The sequence below is a fragment of the Lipotes vexillifer genome, unplaced genomic scaffold (assembly GCF_000442215.2).
Source record: "Lipotes vexillifer unplaced genomic scaffold, Lipotes_vexillifer_v1.1 scaffold1275, whole genome shotgun sequence".
In the NCBI taxonomy this organism is placed as follows: Eukaryota; Metazoa; Chordata; class Mammalia; order Artiodactyla; family Lipotidae; genus Lipotes; species Lipotes vexillifer.
Genome location: NW_006770093.1, coordinates 893557 through 919464, shown reverse-complemented (window position 1 = coordinate 919464; position 25908 = coordinate 893557). Strand labels below are relative to the sequence as shown.

The 25908-nt window shown below is 40.7% G+C and overlaps 1 gene segment (V, D, J or C); it reads right to left on the bottom strand.

The window, feature by feature from the left end:
* Positions 1–587: 587 nt before the first annotated feature.
* The window catches only part of LOC103091595 (Ig kappa chain V-II region TEW-like), a 67631-nt gene continuing 42310 nt past the window's right edge, over positions 588–25908 (bottom strand). The window contains 2 exon segments of the V gene segment in view: positions 588–910; positions 4255–4290. Of these exon segments, the coding sequence occupies positions 588–910; positions 4255–4290 (359 nt within the window).

Here is a 25908-nt window from a genome sequence, read left to right as displayed (position 1 = left end):
CGGGAATAAAGATGCAGACCTACTAGAGAATGGACTTGAGGATATGGGGAGGGGGAAGGGTAAGCTGGGACGAAGTGAGAGAGTGGCATGGACATATATACACTACCAAATGTAAAATAAATAGCTAGTGGGAAGCATCCTCATAGCACAGGGAGATCAGCTCGGTGGTTTGTGACCACCTAGAGGGGTGGGATAGGGAGGGAGGGAGGGAGGGAGACGCAAAAGGGAAGAGATATGGGAACATATGTATATGTGTAGCTGATTCACTTTGTTATAAAGCAGAAACTAACACAGCACTGTAAAGCAATTATACTCCAATAAACATGTTAAAAAAAGAAAAGAAAAACAATGTTTAAAAAGCTTAACTCAGGAAGGAGAGAGAAATCACAGGTGCAAAGATTCACTTTATTTATTCATTTTCCCCCCCAACATTAACATGATTAAAGCCAAAGAGGGGGAGGATGGTGAGGTGGGGAGATGGGCTGGAGGATTGCCAATAGGGAAAAGGGCCCGAGGCCTGAATGAAGAGGCGAGGAAGTGGGCTGGGACCCAGCACAGGTGATGGACGAGCCTGCAGGCCTCTCGCCCTAACAGTCGTTCTTATTGAAGCTCTTGACCAGGGCGGAGGCCAGGGACTGGTGACTGACCTCGCAGGTATAGAGACTATGGCTTTGGTACTCAGACCTGGACAGCGTCAGGGTGCTGCTGAGGCTGTATGTGCTATCCTTGCTGTCCTGCTCAGTGAAACTCTCCTGGATGTTGCTGTCTTGGACAACTCCATCCACTTTCCAACTGACTTTGATAGTTTTGGGGTAAAAGCCATTCACAAAGCACACGACAGAGGCAGTTCTGGTCTCTAACTGCTGTTCAGATGGGTGCAAGAGGAAGACAGATGGCTGAGCATCAGACCCTGAGGAAGGAAGCACAGGGAGTGGTGTTTAAGTAACAGGGAAGTTCTCCACTTGGGTGCATTGCTTGTGGGTGAGCCTGGAACTGTAAGGGACAGACATGCAGAGAGCAGCATGCTTATTCTTTGGCAACCAGGGAGCAACTAGGGAAGCCAGGAAGCATATTTCTCATCGCCGTGATTTGGAGATTTTCCCTAGCCCCTACCCCTTAAGAAAGTTATAAATTGTTTTGTTTGAACTCTTTGCATCCTTTCGAAGCTCTTTGCCCGCCCTTCTGACCTTACCTTTCTGTCCTTCATCTGTGTTCTCTGCCTCCTGCAGGGAACCCAGTGCTTCAGGCCAAGAAACAAAGCCACTTCACTGGACCCGTCAGAGGTTAGAAGTGAGAACAGGACTTGCACACATCGTTTCCCCTGTGCCTCTCCTAGTTCTGTGCAGTGATATCAGGCTGCCTTTCACTTCCTGGGCTTCCTTTGGGCGTGTTGGGGTCAGACCCACCATGCAGGGTGAGCCCCAAACTCAGTCTGGGCCCGGGTCGGTTCGGGGATCGGCCCCTTCACCCTCTGTGATAAGGCCAGCGACTTACCCACTCCTCGCCAAGGCCTCAAAGGGAGACCTGGGTCCTGGCCTGATGGCTGTCACCATATGGGGCAAAGTTCAGCCAGACCAGGAGGGTCAACTGTAATTTTGGCCACCTGCCCAGGAGGAACTGGCTAGCTTCACTTCTGACCATGAACAGCTACCAGATGGCCTGCTGGAAATCCCCTTTGTGGGCCTTCAAGCCCTCAGGTGGGAGAGCATGAGTTAAATAACAAACCAAGGATCTTCTTTTGCTGTGAGAAGTCACAGATAAGTGAAGAGATTTTTATAAAGCTATAAACCTTTATAAAGCTATAAGCCTCCATGTTAACCAAGCAGTTTAATATAAGATACTGAATTTTTAATGTTTTGATACTTTCTTCTCTTTTAACCATCATCACTATTTTTTTCAGAGAATTTTATAAAATAGCCTTAGTAGCAAAATAATATGAATTCTAGAAAAACAGGAGAGGAAATATTCTATGAAGAGACTCCTATTTGGGTCAATTTTTGATAGCTTTAAACCTTCTATGTTGCATTAAACAATTAGTATATTTGATATGGAAACTCTTGTAAGACCTCTTACTAGCTTTCTAATGGAGTTTAAAATTTATTAAAAGATGTTTAAAAGGCCCTAAATACAGTTTTAGAACAGTTTAAAATACTTACATAGTTTAAATAGTTTGAAAAGAGTTTTAAAATGTCCCTAAAATAGTCCTGTCAGGTTGTCACAAACCACGAATAATCTTTTTCAAGTATTGCTTTTGAAATTACCTGGAGTAAACAACAATGACAATAACAAATAACTAAACTATGTTAAAGGGTATATAATTAAAATAGCCCGATTAAAAATGTTCTAATCACAGAATGAGGGGATTAGAAAATATATTCTATTAAGTTTTTATCAATGGCATTTATATATGGTTAGATATTTTGTACACCTGAAATATAATCCTACTGAAGCCATTAAATTTCTGAAAATTCAAAACATGTCACAAATTTATCTGATTTTTTGTCAGCAAATATATCTTAATGATACTTATTTTGAACTCAGTAAAAATTAATTGATCAAAACCTGAACGGCCAGATTGTGGCTGGTCTTCAGTTATATTTTCGCTGGTGTCTATTTTGCCCTGAAAGAATTTATATATATATACATACATATATATATATATATATATATATATACACATACATATATCTACCTATATATATATATGTATGTATATATATTTCATTTGGATGAGCTTTTATTACTTAAATACATTTGATGAGAAGATATTTAAGAAATTACATATCACTGCAAAAAAATAGCTTTAAGTTCTTTATAGTCTTCTACTGGAAATTTTTATTAAGAGGATATAATAATGTGAATTTCATTTCTGGAATCGCTAATAAAAATCAGGTTTCTCCCTGTTTTCCCCATGTTAACTCATGCCCATCACATTTCTGTTCTCTTCCGTTAGCGACATTATTTGTATCACTGTGTCAGGAAAGAGGGCCACAGCACAGCTGAACGGGCGATCGCGGGGTTGCCGTGGCCTTTGGCGGCATTCAGCGGCCAGGTGCGCCATCACCAGAGCCCTGGGACCCGGCCGCCAACGTCATTCAATCACGAAAAGAGACCGCCAAGAAGTCTACAGACCACCCTAGCTGTGCCACGGCCTCCTCTGCAGTATAAAAACACTAGCAAGTAATAACAAAGAACATACTCATTAAAATATTTCCTATTTTTCTACATGTCCGTGGGCATCTAAAAAACGCAATTATTTTATTTTCCTTCACTAAAACAAATTACTTCAAAAGAGCTTTTGGGGACAACTGTCTTTCCTCCATTATGCTAAGAGATCATTTCCAGTTTACTCTAATATAGAAATGTAGTTTTTAAAAAAAGAGTAATCTGTTAAGGTATAGAATCTCTATAGAATTTCTAAATATTGACAGTTTAGCACTCATTTTAGCCTCTAAAAATGACGGTGCTGCTGATTCGCAATTAAGCGGCAACTTTAACACAAATAAATATGCTTTTCTAACTTATTACTGATTTTGTAGTGCATCCTATTGATTTTTATTCTTACAAAATAATGGACAGAAGAGAGAAAACAGACTAAGAAATACATTTCTCTACTTTTCCGTGTTGTACATACAAGCAAAAATCAATATAATATTTGGCAAATTTCAATGAAAATTAATTCGCTTTAGCTCTTTTAGAGCTGCAAGGATTCCTTTTTCATCGACACTAATTTTTTTTTCCCTTTGAGTCATTCGGTGTAGATTAATCTTTTTGTCTACAAACCCAGGTTTGGAGCTGAGTTTAACTTTTGAAACTGATAATAAATCTGAAATGTTCTCATTTACCCATCTCCACAAAACTCATACTTAAGCCTCTAAAAGTCAACACTGGCATTTAGACCCAGATACATTTCAGAAGGTAGTAGAGAAAAATTACTTACGTTTAATCTCCAGACGTGTCCCTTGGCCAAAGGTGATCCTCAGCGTTAACTTAATTACTTTCCCCTCAACAAAAATCTGTTTTTGCTGCTAAAGTCATTTGACTGTCGGATACAGAGAAAATCTGGCCATTTAGATGCCACGTCAACTAACTAGCTCTTTGCTCTTCTGAGACAACCTGATTTTCAGTCCCTTTCTGATCTCATTTTCAGAAGAATCCCATTCTCTTCGAAAGTGACCTCAACTCACATCCCAAGCATGAAAACCCCCAAATTTCACGACTCTATAAGAAAGAGGAGTAGAAAAGTGCACTTACGTTTGATTTCCACCTTGGTCCCCTGGCCGAACGTATAAGCCACAGTGAGTGAGCTAACACACCCACCTGATCAAAAACCTCCCTCTGAAGCCAATCACAGGAAAAAGGCTAATTCACAGAAAAATCCAGATTTTTCTTCCCCTTTCTCTCCACAAACCCTACTCTCCTTACAAATTCATCAACTTTTCTGTTTGTTCAGCTTAAAAATTGACTGTCTTCTGGTTTTCTGCCTTTTACTTTTGGGTCACCAGGAATGGCTCATTTAACCAAAATGTCACAAATTTGCACAAATGATACAGCAGGACAAAAACCTCACAAATAACTGAGCAAAAATGTACTCACATTTAATCTCCACTGTGGTCCCTGGGCTGAAAGTGAACCACGGTGATTCCCCTTAACTTCCACTCGCACAAAACCCTACCCTGAAAGGGCAGCAAGCCCCCTTCCCCAATTCAGTTATTTTGGTTTGGAAATCTTAAAAATTAGTCATCAGTTAGCCTCCTGTAGAACAATTTCCCCTCCTCTGTACCTAATCTGGGAATGAAATTTGTTTTATCCCTGACACCTAATTAATGAAAACACGCAAAAAGGAACAAAAAGCAAACCAATTAGACAGAAACGGCAAAGAATCAGTTGAAAAAAATACTTCTGTTTGATCTCAATTTTGGTTCCTGAGCCGAAAGTATGCACACAGTTTCCTCTTAACCTCGCTCCTGTACAAAAACTGTCCCTTCCTGACCATTGAGCAAAGCTCTGTTCAAAACATATGCTTTGCTCCCCAGTAAATTTCTGAAACTATCACTCAGACAAGTTATTCTCACCCAATGCCTGACTCTTGTTCTTCATAGAAAATGTGCAATCAATTCTCCAGTTTGATTACGGACTGTAGCTTTGCCCTGGAGGATCTCAGAGTCTGGTTTCAAAGAGTCAGCATACGGATCACTTCAGAGACAACAGGGACCATAAGACACAGACAACCGAGAAAGGAGAGTTTAGATTTTACTCACGTTTGATCTCCAGCTTGGTTCCTCCACTGAACGTCCACCACAGTGATAGCTGTCCATTGTCTACTGTGCAAAAACCCTTCTCACCTAAGGGGAGCAGAACCCTGGGTCAGCTACTGAAGCTTAACTCCCTTCTCAAGCAGGAGTGGAGGCCCTGGGGCTTCCCTGACAGAGAATGTTTGTCATTCTTAGGTGAGCTTTAAAAGCCTAGAAGATGATTTATTTATGTCTATGGCCTGATGGTCCCATATTTTAGCAGTCTCCCACATCTGGACTGCTGTTTATTTATATATTAATTTGTTTATTTTTTGGAAAGTAGGTTGAATATAAATTACAAAGAAAGATAAGCACATTAAAAAGAAAAAACCCTGTACTTTTAAGCAATTGAAATATAGTTGATTTACAATGTTGTGCTAGATTCAGGTGTATAGCAAAGTGATTCAGCTATATACACACATACATATATTTTTATATATATATTCTTTTCACATTCTTTTCCTTTATACATTATTACAAGATATTGAATATAATTCCTGGGCTATACAGTAGGACCTTGTTGTTTATCTAGTTTATATATAGTAGTGTGTATCTGTTAATCCCAAACTCCTAACTTATCCCTCCCCTGCCTTTCCCCTTTGGTAACCGTAAGTTTGTTTTCTACATCTGTGACTCTATTTCTGTTTTATAAATAAGCTCATTTTAAAAAGTGCACTTCTTGGGCTTCCCTGGTGGCGCAGTGGTTGAGAGTCCGCCTGCTGATGCAGGGGACACGGGTTTGTGCCCCGGTCCGGGAAGATCCCACATGCCGCGGAGCGGCTGGGCCTGTGAGCCATGGCCGCTCAGCCTGCGCGTCCGGAGCCTGTGCTCTGCAGTGGGAGAGGCCACAGCAGTGATAGGCCCGCGTACCGCCAAAAAAAAAAAAAAAAAAAAAAAATGCACTTCTTTATACCTTCTCGTGGGGTGGGGGGCTTTTGCAAATGATAAACCTCATTCAATGCCATTATGAAACTTTTTAGCTTCTTTCGTTAATAATATTTATAAAGAATGTTTTCCTATTTGAACCTCTCCTTTGCCACCATGTTGTTTCAAAAAAGGCTAAATACATATCAAACAAAGGCCCATGTCTTATTTTGAAATCTATTTTGGAATGAAGCTATAGATGGCCTGTGAAACAAAAACAAAGATCAAAAGAGTAGAAAAGCAGACTTTACTTGATTGGTTGTCTGTTGTCACAGGATAGGTAGAGCTAGAGGGGTACCCACCATACCACAATGAGCTGAACCAGGTGCATGCTGTCTTTGGAGCTGCCAGGGAATCATGGCCTGCCTTGGTGTTTCCATAGTAACCACATCAAGGGCCCTGAAGACCTCATTTTGCTGTGAGTCCAGCTTTACTTATTGCAGTCCTGTTTCCCTCTTAACCTTCCATTCCCACCTTAGCATACATCGCTCCCAGCATCTTCAAGTCCTTACTGTACTTCTGTGACCTCCAGCTTTTACAAAACTCTCCCTCTTCTTGGAGACACTTTTGCTCACCTCCATGAGCTTGTGAACAACAAATTGTCTTTCAAGACTCAACTCAAGAGAGACCTTCTGTTGGGTTATCTCCTAGCAAGTGACTCAACTTTGTAGAGTACAGAGGCAGGTCACTGGGCCTAGAACACCTACTTGCTCTTGCCTGCTGTCAGATTCTTTCTACCCTACTGGATTGTAAGCTGGTTGATGTTTCATTGTCTTATATTTGGAAGGCCCAGTCCAGCATCTTCACTTGGTAAATGCTCAACAAACATTTGCAGAATGAATGAAAAAAAAAAACAACCCAAAAAACAAAAATACAACCCTACCACAAATAGTTGAAAATCAATAATAGATCAGAGCTGATAAATTATAATGGACCAAGGACTAATACAGACCACTGCAATAGTAAGTTTTACAAAAGAAATTGTAGTACTAATTCTGAAGATTAGGGTAGCCTTCATTGATTTTGTCACTGAGAGCTTTGCTAGTTACCTTGAATAGCTGAATCAGCAGTGGATCTCACCAGAAGACGAAGAGAGAAAGCAGATTGGAGATAGACAGGAGAGTGGAAATTAAGTGTAAAAAACAGTTGACTGAGGACACAGTCGACATGGATGTTAAAGAGGATAGAAAGTGAATTTCTCTGCAGAGATGCAAGCAATACCAATCAAAACAGTTGAAATTTATTGAGCATTTATGAAGTGCCAGACATTGTACATTGATCACCACATTTAATTATCCCTCCAAATTTAGGAACTAGAAACTACTCTATCCCTTATTTTGTAGATGAGGAAACTTGAGTGCAGAGAGATTAAGTGACTTGCTCATGGCAGTGAGTGGCAGAGCTGGGATTTCAACTCAGAGCTCATGCACTTAGTTGCACCAGTCTGCAGATTAGACCCTGGGAATGAAGTCACCCAGTGGAAGCAATACACTTGGCAGAAAACACTGGGGTGAGGGGAGAAAAAGGAAGCTCCTTAGATTGTCCCCGGGTTGGAAATGAGTAGAAAAATAGTCTCAAAGGTATATACAAGACTGCTCGTTGAAATGTTGTTTAAAAGGTAAAAAAATAGAAAATAACTGACATCTTCACCATAAACTAATTATGATAGAGCTTTGCAGTGGAGCACAAAGCAGCCAATAAGAGGATGAAGTATGTTTCTGTACAGTCACTTGGAAGGTGATTGTAAAGATATAGGCTGAATGGTATGTATTGTATGATATTGTGATCCCATTTTAACTGAATATGTATGGATATGAATACAGGCTAATTGCTGAAGGAAATAACAATGAACTGTGCTCAGTGGTTATCTCCTGAAATCGATTACAGAGGTGTGTTGTTGTGGAAGAAAGGGGAGTAGTGACATTTTCTACTGTCCTGTATATTGCAGATTATTTGATTTTTAAAAATTATATGAATACATTCATTTTGTGGCTTTCAGAAACACTAAGCCTGTACCAATTTTGATAAAAAGTAAAGTCTGGTATTGCCTAGTAGAATTCTCAGTATTTATGTGCAATGTATAAATATAATTTTTAAATAATATATACATATTCTTAAGTTTTCTTTGTTTTTCAAATATTTTAAAATAATCTTTAGATTAAGAATACAAAAAGGTAGGGGTTTTCCTGGTTCTGTGCAGGAGATGTGGGTGTGGCTGGAAAATATATATTCTTAAGTGAGTAAATTGGAGACATAGTGAAGCATGCAAGCAGAAAGTGAAGCGCATTATAAAGCAGAATTTGCTACTGATAAAAGATGGCTATCTTAAGAACCATTGTGTCAAAAACCAGTTTGTTGATCGTACACAGTAGGATCAATAGGAATGGTTGTTGTCATGTTTGCTATGACATCACATGTATCACTGAGAAGTGGTTGAGATCCTTAATATGGATGTTTGCTCCCACTCTGGAAAATGTAGACACTCATCTTGTTTCCACGAGGACATGTAATATGGATTCTTTGAAGGCAAAGGATGTCTTAGAAGCATCTGTGAGCATCTACCATTCTACAGAGTGTCCAGGATGGACCTCGATAAGATTGACTTACTGAGGAAAGGCCGTGTCAATAAACTAGTCTGAGAGGTTCTTGGATTTATGCATGAGTGATGGAAATAGAAAATTTGGGGGAGAATTCCAACAAACTCATCACTGAAGCTGCTTTCCATGTGGCCCGCAACAAAGTTAGATTCTTAGAATAAATTCTAAACTGCTTGTGGGGATAGAGAGAGAGAGAGAGGGAGAGGCTAAGTGCACGTTTATAAGTCATCCTGAAAACTCTTGATAAGCTATCTTATCAATGTTCCTCAGGTCTAATATTTCAAGAAACACCATTTTTGGTTTTTATTTGACATGATTAACCAGCCTATTTGAGAGGTCTGCCTCCCACCAGTACCATAGAGTAAATCACCCAGCATTTTAGAGACCCCGTGTCCCCTGCATCGGCAGGCGGACTCTCAACCACTGCACCACCAGGGAAGCCCTAGGGGATACATTTTAACCTTGGGATTATGGAAATGAAGTGTTTCACAAAAGAACAAAGGTCTTAAAAAAGTACTAATTAAGTGCCATTCTGGTGGTCATTGTTTCAAGAGCAACCAAGGGGAAATAGTAAAAGACAAATTCCGGGACTCTAAAGAAGGACTGTGGGTTTTTTGGGACCTGCATCTTGTGTAAGTTGAGTTCTTACAGCTATCACTTGCTTTCCCCTGTATCATGGGAAATATTAAAAAGGAGCTGGTGAAAACTAAGTCAGTCGGGCCAAGTCTAAATGAGTGTGTGGATGAGTTTAGAGGGTGAGAGAAGATTGCTTTTACTGCTATAATTGGAAACCTAAGCTGGATCCATCATTGCCTTCGTTTCTTCTTGGAGGTGGAAATGAAAGATGTGACAAAAGATCGGGACATGGCCATGGGAATTTATCTCTGCTTCAGAGTGAGCTCATTGAAACAGCTGGACAATGTGGTTGAAGGCTGTAATAGTCTCTATCATATCAAATGTGTCAGGCATAGCACTAGAGGCAGCAGAAAATATGGAAACAAATAGAAAAAGGAAGTGAGTATGCGTGGAGAGCCTTAAATATGGAGAGGCTTATATATGGAGAGCCTTATAAATCCCTGTGGGTTGCCTAGTTCTATATACTGAACATTTTGAGTAGCAGCTGAGGTCACTCCACCGAGGGCATTTGGAGGTTTTTGTAACAGAGTATATCACTCTGAGATTTTATTATCATCTTGTTGACAGAAATAACATGCAGCATCTTCAGATTTCATGTCATCAATTGTCAAGGTAAAATCTCTTCCATACCCACTGCCACTGAACCGGGATGGAACCCCAGAGATAAGAGTGGAAACATATTTCACAATGAGCTTAGGAGCTTTTCCTGGTTTCTGTTGGTACCAGTGCTCGTTAACATCAATGTCTTGGGCTTCCCTGGTGGCGCAGTGGTTGGGAGTCCGCCTGCCGATGCAGGGGACATGGGTTCGTGCCCTGGTCTGGGAAGATCCCACATGCTGTGGAGCAGCTGGGCCCGTGAGCCATGGCCGCTGAGCCTGCGCGTCCGGAGCCTGTGCTCCGCAACGGGAGAGGCCACAGCAGTGAGAGGCCTGCATACCGCAAAAAACAAAAACAACAACAGAAAAACATCAATGTCGGCTGGCTTTGCAGGTGACAGTGACTTTGTCTCCTGGAGTCACTGACACAAATGCTGGAGATTGTGTGATGGGTGTTTCTGCTCTGGTCTCTGTTTAGGGAGGAAAAGAGAAAAGATAAATCAAAAGCATCATGTTTGTTGAGAAGGAAAAAAAACCAATTTCATATACAAATGCTATATTTTTTGGTCAAAATTCAGAGGACTTAAGTGCTGCAAAAAGAGGAACTATTTCTCTTACCAGAGATCCAGAGGAGCAGAAAGATGAGGTGAGCCTGGGAGCTCATAGCCTTGGCCTGGCGTTCACTTGTCGTCAGCGTCCTCACCAGTTGAACAATACACATTATATGGCCTCTGAGATGTTGAGGGACTTATATATGGGAGCAATATGCAAATTACATGGTATGTGGTGGTGGGATGGGCAGGCAGTGTTTAACTGGCAGAGTGTGAAACTTCATGCATGAGCTGTCAATGGTGATATTGTCAGAGCTTTCCTTACTCTCAAAAGGGCTGTGAGTAAAATCTCAACTCCTGGGCAAATAGCATCATCCTTCCTTTGCTTTGCGTTTCCGCCCCCAGACTTTTCATTATTCTGCAGTATTCAGTATTCCATCTGCTGCCATTCTGATGCTAAGTAAGCTGGGGTGATAGATACCACGGCAATACTCCTGACATCATCAACCATCGCCCCCCTTTTTGGGTTACACATTCAGGACCATAATTACTTCACATCATGGTTGAATACAGGATTCAGAGAGGTGTCTATGTAATGCTGTTTCCAACTGCACACTTGCTTCCATGATTATTCAGCTCTCTGTTCCAACATTTACACACATATTAGTTACCCTAAACCATAATTACTTACACTGAGATTATTTCACATTAAAATTTTAAAATTTTCTTTTGACTCAAGTGAATTAATGTCTACTCGGTGGTACTGGGTAGAACCTAAAAGAATTTTCCTTGTATACCATCCGTCTACATTTCAGAAAAACTACATGCTGCACTTGAAAGTGGAAACTTGAGAACTACAGCTAAATAATAGGGCAAAAAAGATGAAGGGTGAGACATTAAATTGCTACTGTCAGTTTGAAAGGAAAGTAAGATAAGTGTCTTTCTTTTCCTTAATCAAATTCTGTTTACCTGATGCCCACACAAAAACTTGTAAAAGAATGTTCATAGCAGAGGCATTGAATTCACCAAATAGTGGGAACAACCCAAATGTCCATCAAGTGTTGAATGGGAAAGCAAAATGTGGCATATTCATATAATGAAATACTATTTGGCCATAATAAGAAATAAAGTACTATAATAAGCTACAACATGGATAAACCTTGCAAACATTATGGTAAATGAAGTAAGCCAGTCACAAAAGACAACATGCAGCACGATCTGTTTATATGAAGTATTCACCGTAGGCACAGACAGTAAGTGGTTACCTAGGACTTGGGGATGTTTGTTGCTGGAGGAAATGGGGAGTAACTGGTAAGGGGTACAGGATTTCTTTTCGAAAATATAAAATTGCGGTGATGATTGCACAACTCTTATACTAAAGTCCATCATATTGGACAAGATAAATTGGTGAACTATATTGTATATGAATTATAATGCCATAAAGGTGTTAATAAAAAGTCTAGAGTCTCAAGAGTGAAGAGACTTTCGGCAAGGAACAGCAAGAATATGTGAGTAGTAGAAACCGAAAGAGCTATTTGTAAGCCTGGGGCTTTGTGTTCTGAGATGTGTTTTGAATATTTAAAGATGATCCATTTTTTTGAATTATTGAGAAAGAAATATGTCCTAAAATGGAGTTACTAGAATTATCTGTGATGCTCTTCAACTAGGTGGACGACCTTGAACAACTCCTACCACCTACCTATCTGGGTCTTATTCATCTCTATTGAATGGCACAGCAAGTGTGATTTTTAAAAAATCCCATTGAGATTTTGATTTTGACTAGGTTTTTTTCAATTTCTTTGAATAATATTCTGGAGTCTACAGTGTATTTTGTTATTTTTTCCTAAATATATGATGCTTTGGATGCTCTTGTAGATGGTGTGTTTTGTAATTTTAAGTTTTATAATTTGTTGCAGTTATAGAGAAATCAAATTGTTTTTTTTTTGTTTCTTGTTTTTTGTATATTCACCTTGAATCCAGTGGTTGGCTATTTCTCTTATTGATTTCAGTAGTTTTTCTGTAGATTATTTTGAATTTTCTCTGCACACAATCCATTCATCTTGACAGTTTTAATTCTTCCTTTCCAGTTCTGTTCTTTGTTGTTGTTATTGTTGCCTTATTGCACTGGCCAGGACAGGTATATCTTTAAAGGCATCCACTCATGTGAGTCTGATCCAATGCCACTGGCAGAGAAATTGTGCCTAAACCTGGCTGTGCCTTTAAGTCCAAGAAAAATTCCAGGAGTCCGCGTGCAAATCTTTTCATGGGGTTACTTTTCAGAACGTTAGATTTCCAAATAGAGGTAGAGATGCTAAAACTGCGCAGCCATCACAGCAGCTGCTTATAAAGGAAACAGCTGGTATAATGAAAAACCCTCAAAGGTTTGTGGAGGTTTTTGTTTCACGTTGAATCACTGTGGATACCCACTATAGTACTGATAGCAGTAATAAACAGCAGCATCTTCAGGCTCCAGGCTGCTGATGGTGAGAGTAAAGTCTGTCCCCGACCCACTGCCACTGAACCGGGCTGGGATGCCAGAGGCCCTGGTGGTTGCACCATAGATGAGGAGCCTGAGAGCCTGCCCAGGTTCCTGCTGGTACCAGGCTAAGTAGTTGCTAACACTCTGACTGGCCCTGCAGGTGAGGGTGGCACTTTCCCCTGGAGACAAAGACAGGGAGGCTGGAGACTGTGTCAACGTGGCTTCTCCAGTGGTATCTGAGATTGGAAATAAAACAAAAAAGTCACTCATGTAATCTAGATCCTACTTACTGTCTTCCCAACAGGGCTAGGATCATCGATCTACACTGAGCTTTAATTTTTTGCTTGCTGAGCAAAGGTGCGGGACCCAACTGCATGAACCAAAAATCTTGACTGACATGCACAACCATCCCGTGTTCCTCTCACCTGGGATCCAGAGTAACAGGAGGCAGAGGAGCTGAGCTAGGGCTTCCATGATCCACTCAGAGGCAGATCTGAGGCAGATCTTCCCCAGAGCACTGACTCAGGCATAGATATGGGCTTTGGGCAACAGGGTGGGCTGGGAGGAACATGCAAAGCAGCTGGGGTGGGGCGAGCTGGGTTTCCAGCTGCAGAAACCACGTGTGTCCTCTTCTCTACACTTGAGCAACCCATCCCCAGGTGGTCAAGTCAGAAAAGCCTATTGACTTAGTCTGAGGGATGAATTTTTCTCCTCTGGTCACAGAATTTCCTTCCCGTGTCCTCTCACTTCATTATTCACCTAGATTCAGAGAGATGGTGTTTGGTATAAGCCTGCTGGGAACAAAATAGATGCCTTTGGTTCTATTTTCCTCTTTCTACCAGCACTATGCCTAGATGTCTCCCTTGGTGCATGCTTGGGTCAAAATGGATTGAGAAGTTTATAGGAACTTTATGTTCCAGATACACCTTTCATTTGCTTGCACAGTGCTATTTCCCAAGGGCACTTCCCAAGAAGTTACCTTATTCTTTGCTAGAATTAGGAAAGAGTAATGTCAGGTTAGGCCAGGCAACATGGTTGTAAGGGTAACGACAACAGCACAGATGATGAGGACCCTGGCTCTCCCCTCCTCCCTCCCGCCTCCAGTGTACTGATACCGTATGCAGGAAGACAGACAGTGGTACTGTCCATGCAGGCAGAGTTAATTACTCTGTACTTATCATGCAGGAAAAAGATGTAATATGTCAGATTTACTTCTGGAAGATTACTGGGTTATTTTGTAGTGAATGGATTATTCATTCCTTGTCAAATAGATTTTTAAGAATTTAGAGCCTTTTCACTTTTTCTTTTTTTCTTTTTTTTCTTTTTTGCTGTACACAGGCCTCTCACTGTTGTGGCCTCTCCAGTTGTGGAGGACAGGCTCCAGACGTGCAGGCTCAGCAGCCATGGCTCACGGGCCCAGCCGCTCCGCGGCATGTGGGATCTTCCCAGACCGGGGCACAAACCCATGTCCCCTGCATCAGCAGGCGGACTCTCAACCACTGCACCACCAGGGAAGCCCTCACATTTATTAATATTATTTATCTTCTTTATACCACTGAGTTATGGGGACATATCTGAATTTGTACTTAAGATTTGTACTAATATGAGTTGTATCATTTAAGAGTAAAATTTTTCTGTATTGTGGGGAGGAGGTTCTTGATCACTGATCACAGTTTTGTTAAGAAGCTTATGTCACACACTTTTCACAGTATTATATACGTATAGGGTGAATAGTCTCATACCCAGAAAAACCAACAGGTCACATAGACCATACTACTAATAAGATAGATTTGAAGCCTAGTATGGTCACTTTTCATTCGTTTGTCAAATGATTGCTATATAGTTAATGCAATTTGCTCATTTTTCTGTTTAACCTATGACTTGATGAAGTTTTCTTGCTATGAATCCAAACTTGCTGATGATTTTTGGAAGCACATTCAAGTAGAGTTTGGTCCATCCCCTGTCTTAAAATTCTGAGAGCTGGGGAGCTAGTGATGATGCTGGGTTGTCTGCGGTCCTATGGTTAGAGTGATATTTTGCCCTCTTCAGAGTTCAAAACATGCTTTTCTTGCTGTCTCTCCAACTAAGGCAGGGTTTTTCAGGTATGACACAGCACCAGAAACTGCAAGAAATTTTATAACCTCCTTCAACTTAGAACCTATGGGTACTGAGGCCAGAGAGGCTTTCTCTTTGACTCTCTGATGCTCTTAATAAGAGAAATTATTAGCAGTACCAATGAGAGATGCTATGAAGTAGAAGAGCAATAAAAATATGCACAGCCATGATTTGTAAAGAAAGGACCAGCGGGCTTCCCTGGTGGCGCAGTGGTTGGGAGTCCGCCTGCCGATGCGGGGGACGCGGGTTCGTGCCCCGGTCCGGGAGGATCCCACATGCCGCGGAGCGGCTGGGCCCGTGAGCCATGGCCGCTGAGCCTGCGCGTCCGGAGCCTGTGCTCCGCAACGGGAGAGGCCAAAACAGTGAGAGGCCCGCGTACCGCAAAAAAAAAAAGAAAAAAAGAAAGGACCAGGCACTGGTTATCTGTCATCACCAACTGCTCATCTCCAGCTAAGCATTTATGAATGTTCTGTCCCACAATTTCCATCAAGGCCAGCCAAGGTCAGAAATTTTCTATCTCTACATCCAAGAAGTATGAGCCACCTTCCTAACTCTATTTGCTATTACATGCTAGATGCTCTCTGCCTTGCACACATCACTGCTCTCTATTCCCTCTTAACCCAAGCTATTCTTCTCTAGAAGTTAAGGTCTTCCTTAGACCAAATGTTCATGTATACCCTTGCATCTACTATGTTCCCTAAACCTGCATATTCTACCATACTCTCACCAAATCTTTTCCAGATCTTAAGAGAACATAGTTTTCAATGTTTGCATTTAGGACATTAGAGCCCAAGCATGATGAGGAAGCAACCACATAGGAAAATGAAGGGGGAAGACCCTTGTGGGGTTTGGAGCCCATAATATGGAAAGGGCATCTGTGCGGGGTGGAGTTGGAAGTGCAGCATGGGTTGCTGGGGCTAGAGCAGGGAATGATGGCACCATTTCCCCAGTTTGGGTGTGCCAGCTGGTGGGTGGTTGGGAGGATGTTCACGTGGGCGAGGGCCCACAGTGCAGGAGTCAGAGCCCAGACTGGGTGACGAGTCCATCCATGCAGGAGGCACAAAATGGTGGTGGCTGTGCAGGGGCTATCAGAGCTGGAGCAAGGTATATGTGTGTGTGGGGAGGGAGGTGGAGTTGTCTGCACAGGAGGTGGAAGGGGACGGCCATCACCCGAGATTGGTTTCAAATCAATTTGATCAAGTAGTTTGATCAAGTAATTAAATGCAATAATGATACTTGGAGTCAAATTATCTGTGTTAGAGAAAGAGTCATGAATAGTCGAAGGAGAGTATTAGAATAAACTCTATGGTGTAGATTGGAATTGGAGATAGTGTAAAGCCTTAGGCTTTTGTAGATACAGATATGAATGTGCACATGTATATACGTGTGTGTGTAGATAGATAGATGATAGATAGATAGTTAGATAAATTTTCCCTAGGCTGGAAGCAATGACACCCTGGTCCCAAATAGCATCCATAGTGCTCAACTCTTGGTTTCTAAATACCATTCTCCACTGAAAGGAACCAATAATTCTTGGAGAAATGTCTGATTCTGGATTTAGGACAGGAAGAAAGCCAGATGAGCCTGGACCATCTAGTTCCAGAAACTAAAGAAATGCTCAAAGAATGATGGGGTTGTGGCAGAAGGAAATAGAAGCCAACTTCAATGGTTAACCAACTGGCCAAATCTGGGAAACTTTGAGTACCAAAATAATTCATGATGGTAACATATTATAGCCCATTGATGAAAATAGGAATCCATGAGTTCTACTGATGTTTTGATGAGGAGTAGGGATTCATATAGTATCAAAGAACTTATTCATGCGTTCTTATTAAGTACAAAGGGGCAAAAGTAACTATGCAGCAGAGGTCTGGGAGACACTACCTTAATTCAGGGTTCTAAGGAAACATCATCAGTAATGGGACAGATTGAAATCATGCACCACCTGATAGGATGCAGTGAGGAGAGCAGAACATTGCTTCTGGATGTTACTGTACGTTATGGGCTGAATCATAACCCCCAAATTCATATGTTGTAATAGCCAGTGGTAATTACCTCAGAATGTAACTGTATTTGAAAATAGGATCATTAAAGAGGTAATTAAGTTAAAATGAGAGGTGACCACTAATCCTGTATGTCTGGTGTCCTTAAAGAAGAAGAAATTGGAACACAGACATAGACACATAGGGAAGTGCATGTAAAGACACAGAGGGAAGACGGCAATTTGCAAGCCAAGGAGTGAGGCTCTGAATTAAAGGTTACAAGAGGAATGTATAAGTGCTTCAAAAAGGAGTCACTATAAATCTGAGGCACAAAGAGAATAAGTGGATGTCTCTTTCATCTAGGAAAACTTCATTTTTCAAGAAAAAATGGAGAGGGTAAAATGGAAGAAGTTTCCCTTTACGAGACATGAATATTAAGCACAAAGTGCTCTTCTAAAACTAGATCCAGGTCATTTTTGTATCCAGTGTATTGATTTTTGTCACTGACCTGTGTCTTGTGTACTTTCAGGCTGCAGAGACACGATGAACTGAAAGACCACTGTCTGTAATCAAGAGATGATTTGGATATCTGACAATTAATGAGACTACAATTGACTTTGTTTCCCCAGGAAACACAAGTGTTAAACTGTACTGATTTTTTCCGCTTTCCTCTGACTCTTTTTTTATGATGCAGGATGAGGATAAAATAAGTGCCCCTGCACATTCATTGCCCCATTCACCCTGTGTGATGACATTTCTTCAGGGGAGGAATCTCAGAGGGAGAGGCCAGGAGGAACAGCAGAAAGCTTATTTGTTTATTATCTCTCCCTCCCATTAGACTGAAAGCTCTCTGAGGTCAAGTGTTCTGATGGAGTTGTTCAGAATGTCCTGTGCCTAGGAGAGTTCATGATACTGTTTGTTATTTGTGTAATTCTATATATATATTTCACTTGGAGTAGGAATAAATAAAGAACTGCTCTAGCAGTGCTTGGGAGCTGAAGCTATTTACTTTAGGTCAGTTAGAGAAAGAAATCTGAGAGGACTTAAAATGATATTCGAGAAACTAACCGATGGACCTGAAGATTAGTAACAAGGGTGGTTCATCGGTATGTAGCGATTCGTTTTCTAATACAGCATATGTGTTGAGGGAAATATGAGAGGTATAATTTGGATGTATTGAGAGCTTATGAGCTGTCCAAGAGGAACTTCAAATATGAATTCAAAATTGTAAAGAGAATCTGAGATAGATACAAACGTGTGCATAATATCTTCATTCTATTCAGTGACATGAATATATTTTATATACTGATGCCATATTTATATGTTTTAAATAAGTCCCGTATACATACTCACAATTAATTTATTGATTATAAGTTAATTTATGTTTCCAAGTTTCCTTCAACTGTTTTGAAAAAGTACAGCTGTATTAAGAAAATTTTACATTTGGGAATTTTGGCGAATTGTATTGAAAATCACAGTTATAAGTTGGTTTCTGGGCCTCTTTTAGGCATACAGTCACATTTCCTGGGGTAGTGATATTTTTGTCTCCTTATTTTCATTATTTGTCTTCACAACTCACTGCACAGGCACTTTTGATTTCATGCTCTGATGCTTTGCATAGGCTCCTGGAGCCCTAGGCTGGCTGGTCAGGCTCTATTCATGGGGTTTCCTGGAAATGGGGCCCGAGTGTGTCAGACGGGTGGCCAGTATCAAGATGATGCCAGAGCCACGACTTCTCATCTTCCTGGTCCTCTGGGTCTCAGGGGAGAGATTTAAAGGAGAAATATCTTTATAAAACTAAAAATTGATTTTACAGTGCAGAGTGAATAAACCATTTTACCTAAAACAGTGTGATTAGGTTTGACAAAGAACAAACTCTACATTTTTAAGATATATATTTTAATATATTTATGATGCAATATATGGTCACTGGTCCATTGTGATTGCAGGTGTCTCTGGGGCCATCGTGATGACCCAGTCTCCAAGCTCCCTGGCTGTGTCCACAGGGAAGAGGGTCACCATCAACTGCAGGTCCAGCCAGAATCTTTTACACTCCAACCAGAAAACCTATTTTGCCTGGTACCAGCAGAAACCAGAACAGTCTCCTTTTCCAATTTTTATTCCTTTTATTTCTTTTTCTTCTCTGATTGCCGTGCTAGGATTTCCAAAACTATGTTCAATAATAGTGGTGAGAGTGGACATCCTTTTCTCGTTCCTGATCTTAGAGGAAATGCCTTCAGTTTTCACCACTGATAATGATTTTTGCTGTGGGTTTGTCGTATATGGACTTTATTATGTTGATGTAGGTTCCCTCTATGCCCATTTTCTGGAGAGTTTTTATCATAAATGGGTGTTGAATTTTGTCAAAAGCTTTTTCTGCATCTGTTGAGATGATCATATGGTTTTTATTCTTCAATTTGTTACTATGGTGTATCACATGGATTGATTTGCATATATTGAAGAACCCTTGCATCCCTGGGATAAATCCCACTTGATCGTGGTGTATGATCCTTTTAATGTGTTGTTGGATTCTGTTTGCTAGTATTTTGTTATGGATTTTTGCATCTATATTCATCAGTGATATTGGTCTGTAATTTTCTTTTTTTGTAGTATCTTTGTCTGGTTTTGGTATCGGGGTGATGGTGGCCTCATAGAATGAGTTTGGGAGTGTTCCTTCCTCTGCAGTTTTTTGGAAGAGTTTGAGAAGGGTGGGTGTTAGCTCTTCTCTAAATGTTTGATAGAATTCACCTGTGAAGCCATCTGGTCCTGGACTTTTGTTTGTTGGAAGACATTTAATCACAGTTTCAATTTCCTTACTTGTGATTTGTCTGTTCATATTTTCTGTTTCTTCCTGGTTCAGTCTTGGAAGGTTATACCTTTCTAAGAATTTGTCCATTTCTTCCAGGTTGTCCATTTTATTGGCATAGAGTAGCTTGTAGCAGTCTCTTAGGATGCTTTGTATTTCTGCGGTGTCTGTTGTAACTTCTCCTTTTTCATTTCTAATTTTATTGATTTGAGTCCTCTCCCTCTTTTTCTTGATGCATCTGGCTAATGGTTTATCAATTTTGTTTATCTTCTCAATGAACCAGCTTTTAGTTTTATTGATCTTTGCTATTGTTTTCTTTGTTTCTATTTCATTTATTTCTGCTCTGATCTTTATGATTTCTTTCCTTCTGTTAACTTTGGGTTTTGTTTGTTCTTCTTTCTCTAGTACCTTTAGGTGTAAGGTTAGATTGTTTACTTGAGATTTTTCTTGTTTCTTGAGGTCGGCTTGTATAGCTGTAAACGTCCCTCTTAGAAATGCTTTTACTGCATCCCATAGGTTTTGGGTCATCGTGTTTTCATTGTCATTTGTCTCTAGGTATTTTTTGATTTCCTCTTTGATTTCTTCGGTGATCTCTTGGTTATTTAGTAATGTATTGTTTAGCCTCCATGTGTTTGTGTTTTTTACATTTATTTCCCTGTAATTCATTTCTAATATCATAGCATTGGGGTCAGAAAAGATGCATGATATGATTTCAATTTTCTTAAATTTACTGAGGCTTGATTTGTGACCCAAGATGTGATCTATCCTGGAGAATGTTCCGTGCACACTTGAGAAGAAAGTGTAATCTCTGTTTCTGGACGGAATGTCGTATAAATATCAATTAAATCTATCTGGTCTATTGTGTCATTTAAAGCTTCTGTTTCCTTATTTATTTTCATTTTGGATGATCTGTCCATTGGTGTAAGTGAGGTGTTAAAGTTCCCCACTATTACTGTGTCACTTTTGATTTCCTCTTTTATAGCTGTTAGCAGTTGCCTTATGTATTGAGGTGCTCCTATGTTGGGTGCATATATATTTATAATTGGTATATCTTCTTCTTGGATTGATCCCTTGATCATTATGTAGTGTCCTTCATAGTCTCCTGTAACATTCTTTATTTTAAAGACTATTTTATCTTATATGAGTATAGCTACTCCAGCTTTCTTTTGATTTCCATTTACATGGAATATCTTTTTCCATCCCCTCACTTTCAGTCTGTATGTGTCCCTAGGTCTGAAGTGGGTCTCTTGTAGACAGCATATATATGGGTCTTGTTTTTCTATCCATTCAGCAAGCCTGTGTCTTTTGGTTGGAGCATTTAATCCATTCACGTTTAAGGTAATTATCGATATGTATGTTCCTATGACCATTTTCTTAATTGTTTTGGCTTTGTTTTTGTAGGTCCTTTCCTTCTCTTGTGTTTCCCACTTAGAGAAGTTCTTTTAGCATTTGTTGTAGAGCTGGTTTGGTGGTGCTGAATTCTCTTAGCTTTTGCTTGTCTGTAAAGCTTTTGATTTCTCCATGGGATCTGAATGAGATCCTTGCCAGGTAGAGTATTGTTGGTTGTAGGTTTTTCCCTTTCATCACTTTCAGTATATCATGCCACTCCCTTCTGGCTTGTAGAGTTTGTGCTGAGAAATCAGCTGTTAACCTTATGGGAGTTCCCTTGTAGTTATCTGTCGTTTTTCCCTTGCTGCTTTCAATAATTTTTCTTTGTCTTTAATTTTTGCCAATTTGATTAACATGTGTCTTGGTGTGTTTCTCCTTGGGTTTATCCTGTATGGGACTCGCTGCACTTCCTGGACTTGGGTGGCTCTTTCCTTTCCCATGTTAGGGAAATTTTCGTCTATAATCTCTTCAAATATTTTCTTGTGTCCTTTCTCTCTCTCTCTCCTCCTTCTGGGACCCCTATAATGTGAATGTTGTTGTGTTTAATGTTGTCCCAGAGGTCTCTTAGGCTGTCTTCATTTCTTTTCATTCTTTTTTCTTTATTCTGTTCCACAGCAGTGAATTCCACCATTCTGTCCTCCAGGTCACTTATCCGTTCTTCTGCCTCAGTTATTCTGCTATTGATTCCTTCTAGTGTAGTTTTCATTTCAGTTATTTTATTGTTGGTCCCTGTTTGTTTGTTCTTTAATTCTTCTAGGTCTTTGTTAAACATTTCTTGCATCTTCTCGATCTTTGCCTCCATTCTTTTTCTGAGGTCCTGGATCATCTTCACTATCATTATTCTGAATTCTTTTTCTGGAATTCTTTTTCTCCACTTCATTTAGTTGTTTTTCTGGGGTTTTATCTTGTTCCTTCATCTGGTATATAGCTCTCTGCCTTTTCATCTTGTCTATCTTTCTGTGAATGTGGTTTTTGTTCCACAGGCTGCAGGATTGTAGTTCTTGCTTCTGCTATCTGCCTTCTTGTGGATGAGGCTATCAAAGAGGCTTGATGAGAGGGACTGGTGGTGGGTAGAGCTGACTGTTGCTCTGATGGGCACAGCTCAGTAAAGCTTTAATCCACTTGACTGTTGGGGCTGGGTTCCCTCCCTGTTGGTTGTTTGGCCTGAGGCAACCCAGCACTGGAGCCTACCTGGGCTCTTTGGTGGGGCTAATGACAGACTCTGAGAGGGCTCACGTCAAGGAGTACTTCCCAGAACTTCTGCTGCCAGTGTCCTTGTCCCCATGGTGAAACAGAGCCCCCCCCCGCCTCTGCAGGGGACCCTCCAACACTAGCAGGTAGGTCTGGTTCAGTCTCCCCCGGGGTCACTGCTCCTTCCTCTGGGTCTTGATGCGCACAGTACTTTGTGTGTGCCCTCCAAGAGTGGAGTCTCTGCTTCCCCCAGTCCTGTCGAAGTCCTGCAATCAATTCCCACTAGGCTTCAAAGTCTGATTCTCTAGGAATTCCTCCTCCCATTGCCAGACCCCCTGGTTGGGAAGCCTGACATGGGGCTCAGGACCTTCACTCCAGTGGGTGGACTTCTGTGGTATAAGTGTTCGCCAGTCTGTGAGTCACCCACCCAGCAGTTATGGGATTTGATTTTACTGTGATTGCGCCCCTCCTACCGTCTCATTGTGGCTTCTCCTTTGTCTTTGGATGTGGGGTATCTTTTTTGGTGAGTTCCAGTGTCTTCCTGTCAATGATTGTCCAGCAGCTAGTTGTGATTCTGGTGTTCTCACAAGAGGGAGTGAGAGCACGTCCTTCTACTCCGCCGTCTTGGTTCCTCCTCCTCTGATAACACTCTTATCCATTGTTTGTAGATTTTTTGATGATGGCCATTCTGACCAGTGTGAGGTGATACCTCACTATTGTTTTGATTGGCATTTCTCTAATAATAAGTGATGTTGAGCATCTTTTCATGTGCTTTTTGGCCATCTGTATGTCTTCTTTGGAGAAATGTCTATTTAGATCGTTAGCCCATTTTTTGATTGGGTTATTCTTTTTTTTAGATATTGAGCTGCTTGTTTGTGTTTTGTTTGTTTTTGTTTCACAGCAAGTAAGTAAGTAAGTAAGTGGTGAGGAGCTATTAGATATGGAAATGTAAATAACATGAGAAATTTGAATGAAATTCTGACCCATCTATTACCAGGCAAAAATATGAATTAGAGTATAGTCTTCATGTGAGAGGTAAAATACTGATGCTTCTAGAAGAAAGTATAGGAAAATATCTTTAGGCCCTAAAGGTAGGCAAAAATTTATTGAACAGAACACACACATAAACACATGAAGCAAACACAAGAGAACAAAAGAGATAATAGAGTGCTTTGTAATTAAGAATTTCAGATGATATATAATTTACATATTATATATGATTCATATTACATAAATATGCATAAACATGTATAGGTAGATGTATAAAGAGTCATTCAACATGACTGGTCATCAGGGAAATATAAATTTTAAATACAACATCACTTGAGCTTTACCAATACAGATTTTTTTTAAAAGTTTGACAATACCTCATATTGGAAAAGATTGCAGCAACTGGAACTTTTATACATGGTTGGTGGATTTTAACATGTTCACCATTTTGGAAAAACTATTTTGCAATTTTACCAAACCCATCCCAATCCTATGACTTGGCACTTCCACTCTTAGAAACGTATCCGAGGGAAATGAGTACATAAGTCCACAAAAGACATTGAAAGAATATTCCAGAAACAACTATAGTCATAAAAGCTGAAAACAACTCCTTAATTAAAGAATGAATAAATTAATTTTGATATATTCATATATAAGATATTCTGCAGTGAAAAGGAACAAATTACTGCCACACCACCAACATAAATGACGCTTAAAATATATTGGTCGAATAATTGACAGGAAGGTAAGGAGATTCCGCATATGCCCCCAGCCTAACACATGTACAGCCGCCCCCATTTTCAACATCACTCACTAAAGTGGTACATCTTACAATTGATGGACCTACACTGACACATCAAGATCATTGGAAGTCCATAATTTACCTTAGAGTTCACTCTTGGTGTTGTACATTCTGTGGGTTTGGACAAATGTATAATGAAATGTTATACATCATTTTAATATTATCCAGAGTATGTTCATAGCCCTGAAAAATCTCTGTGTTCTGCCTGTTCATTTCTGTCCCCCACTGCACCCAACCTCTGGCAACCACTGACCTTTTTATTATCTCCAGTCTTTCCATTAAGAATGTCATATAGAGCTTCCCTGGTGGCGCAGTGGTTGAGAGTCCGCCTGCCGATGCAGGGGACACGGGTTCGTGCCCCAGTCCGGGAAGATCCCACATGCCACGGAGCGGCTGGGCCCGTGAGCCATGGCCGCTGAGCCTGCGTGTCCGGAGCCTGTGCTCCGCAACGGGAGGGGCCGCGGCGGTGAGAGGCCCGCGTACCGCAAAAAACAACAACAACAAAAAAGTTAAAGTCAGAGTATCTAGGAGAATTTGATACATTTCCTATCACCAATTTCAATGTATTTGGCCTATGAACCCTCCACCAATCCTGGTTTATGCTTTAATCTGTTAAACTGAAGGAGTAAAATTTAATAACATAGGCTGGGATGTCTCCACAGCTTATATATTTTCTTAGTTTATTGAAGAAGCCTTCAAAGGTGATTCTGGCACGAAGCCGGGTCCCCTGCATCGGCAGGCGGACTTTCAACCAGTGCACCGCCAAGAAAGCCCTTTCGTGTGCTTTTATGTCACCTCTAAAATCCTCACTCTAGCTTACTCTGGACTTATCAGGTTTCCTGCTATCAGATGCATAGGCTTTTCCTTAGCTACTCTGTTTCTTGCTTACTTTAGTGCAATAGCACAGCACAAATTTAATACCTTAATGATAGACTGTCTTAGAGGGGATGCTTTTACTTTCTTTGTGGTCATTTTTCTTCTTAATGAGAATGTACAACCTTCATGCAGCGATGTTTATTGAGCACCTTGAATATGCCAGGTACTCTTGTGTAACGCTGAGATACGTCAATGCTCACAGGAAACAAATGTCCCTGACCCTATGGAGCTGAAATTCTACTAGAGAGAATCAGACTCTAAAGGGTAAACATCAAAAAGAGATAAATAAACTTGGGAGCTCCCTGGCAGTCCAGTGGTTAGGACTCCAAGTTTTCACTGCCGAGGGCAAGGGTAGAATCCCTGGTTGGAGAACTAAGATCCTGCAAGCCACAGGGTGTGACCAAAACTTTTAAAAAAGAAATAAGTAAACTTGAGAAGTGCTTTGAACAAAAGTGTGGAGCAGGATGTACTAGTCATGCAGGATTGGGGTGATCGTTGAGAAGGGAAGCTTTGGGCCGAACTGACGGATGAGGCGTTAACACAATGTGTGTTTGGAGGAAAAGTTTTGCTGTCAGATGGACCAGTAAGACCAGAGGTCCAAGGGCAGGACTGTGTGTGGCTTGTTCAAGGCAGAGCCAGGTGGCCAGTGAGGCTGAAGCTCAGTGAGTCAGTGGACAGAG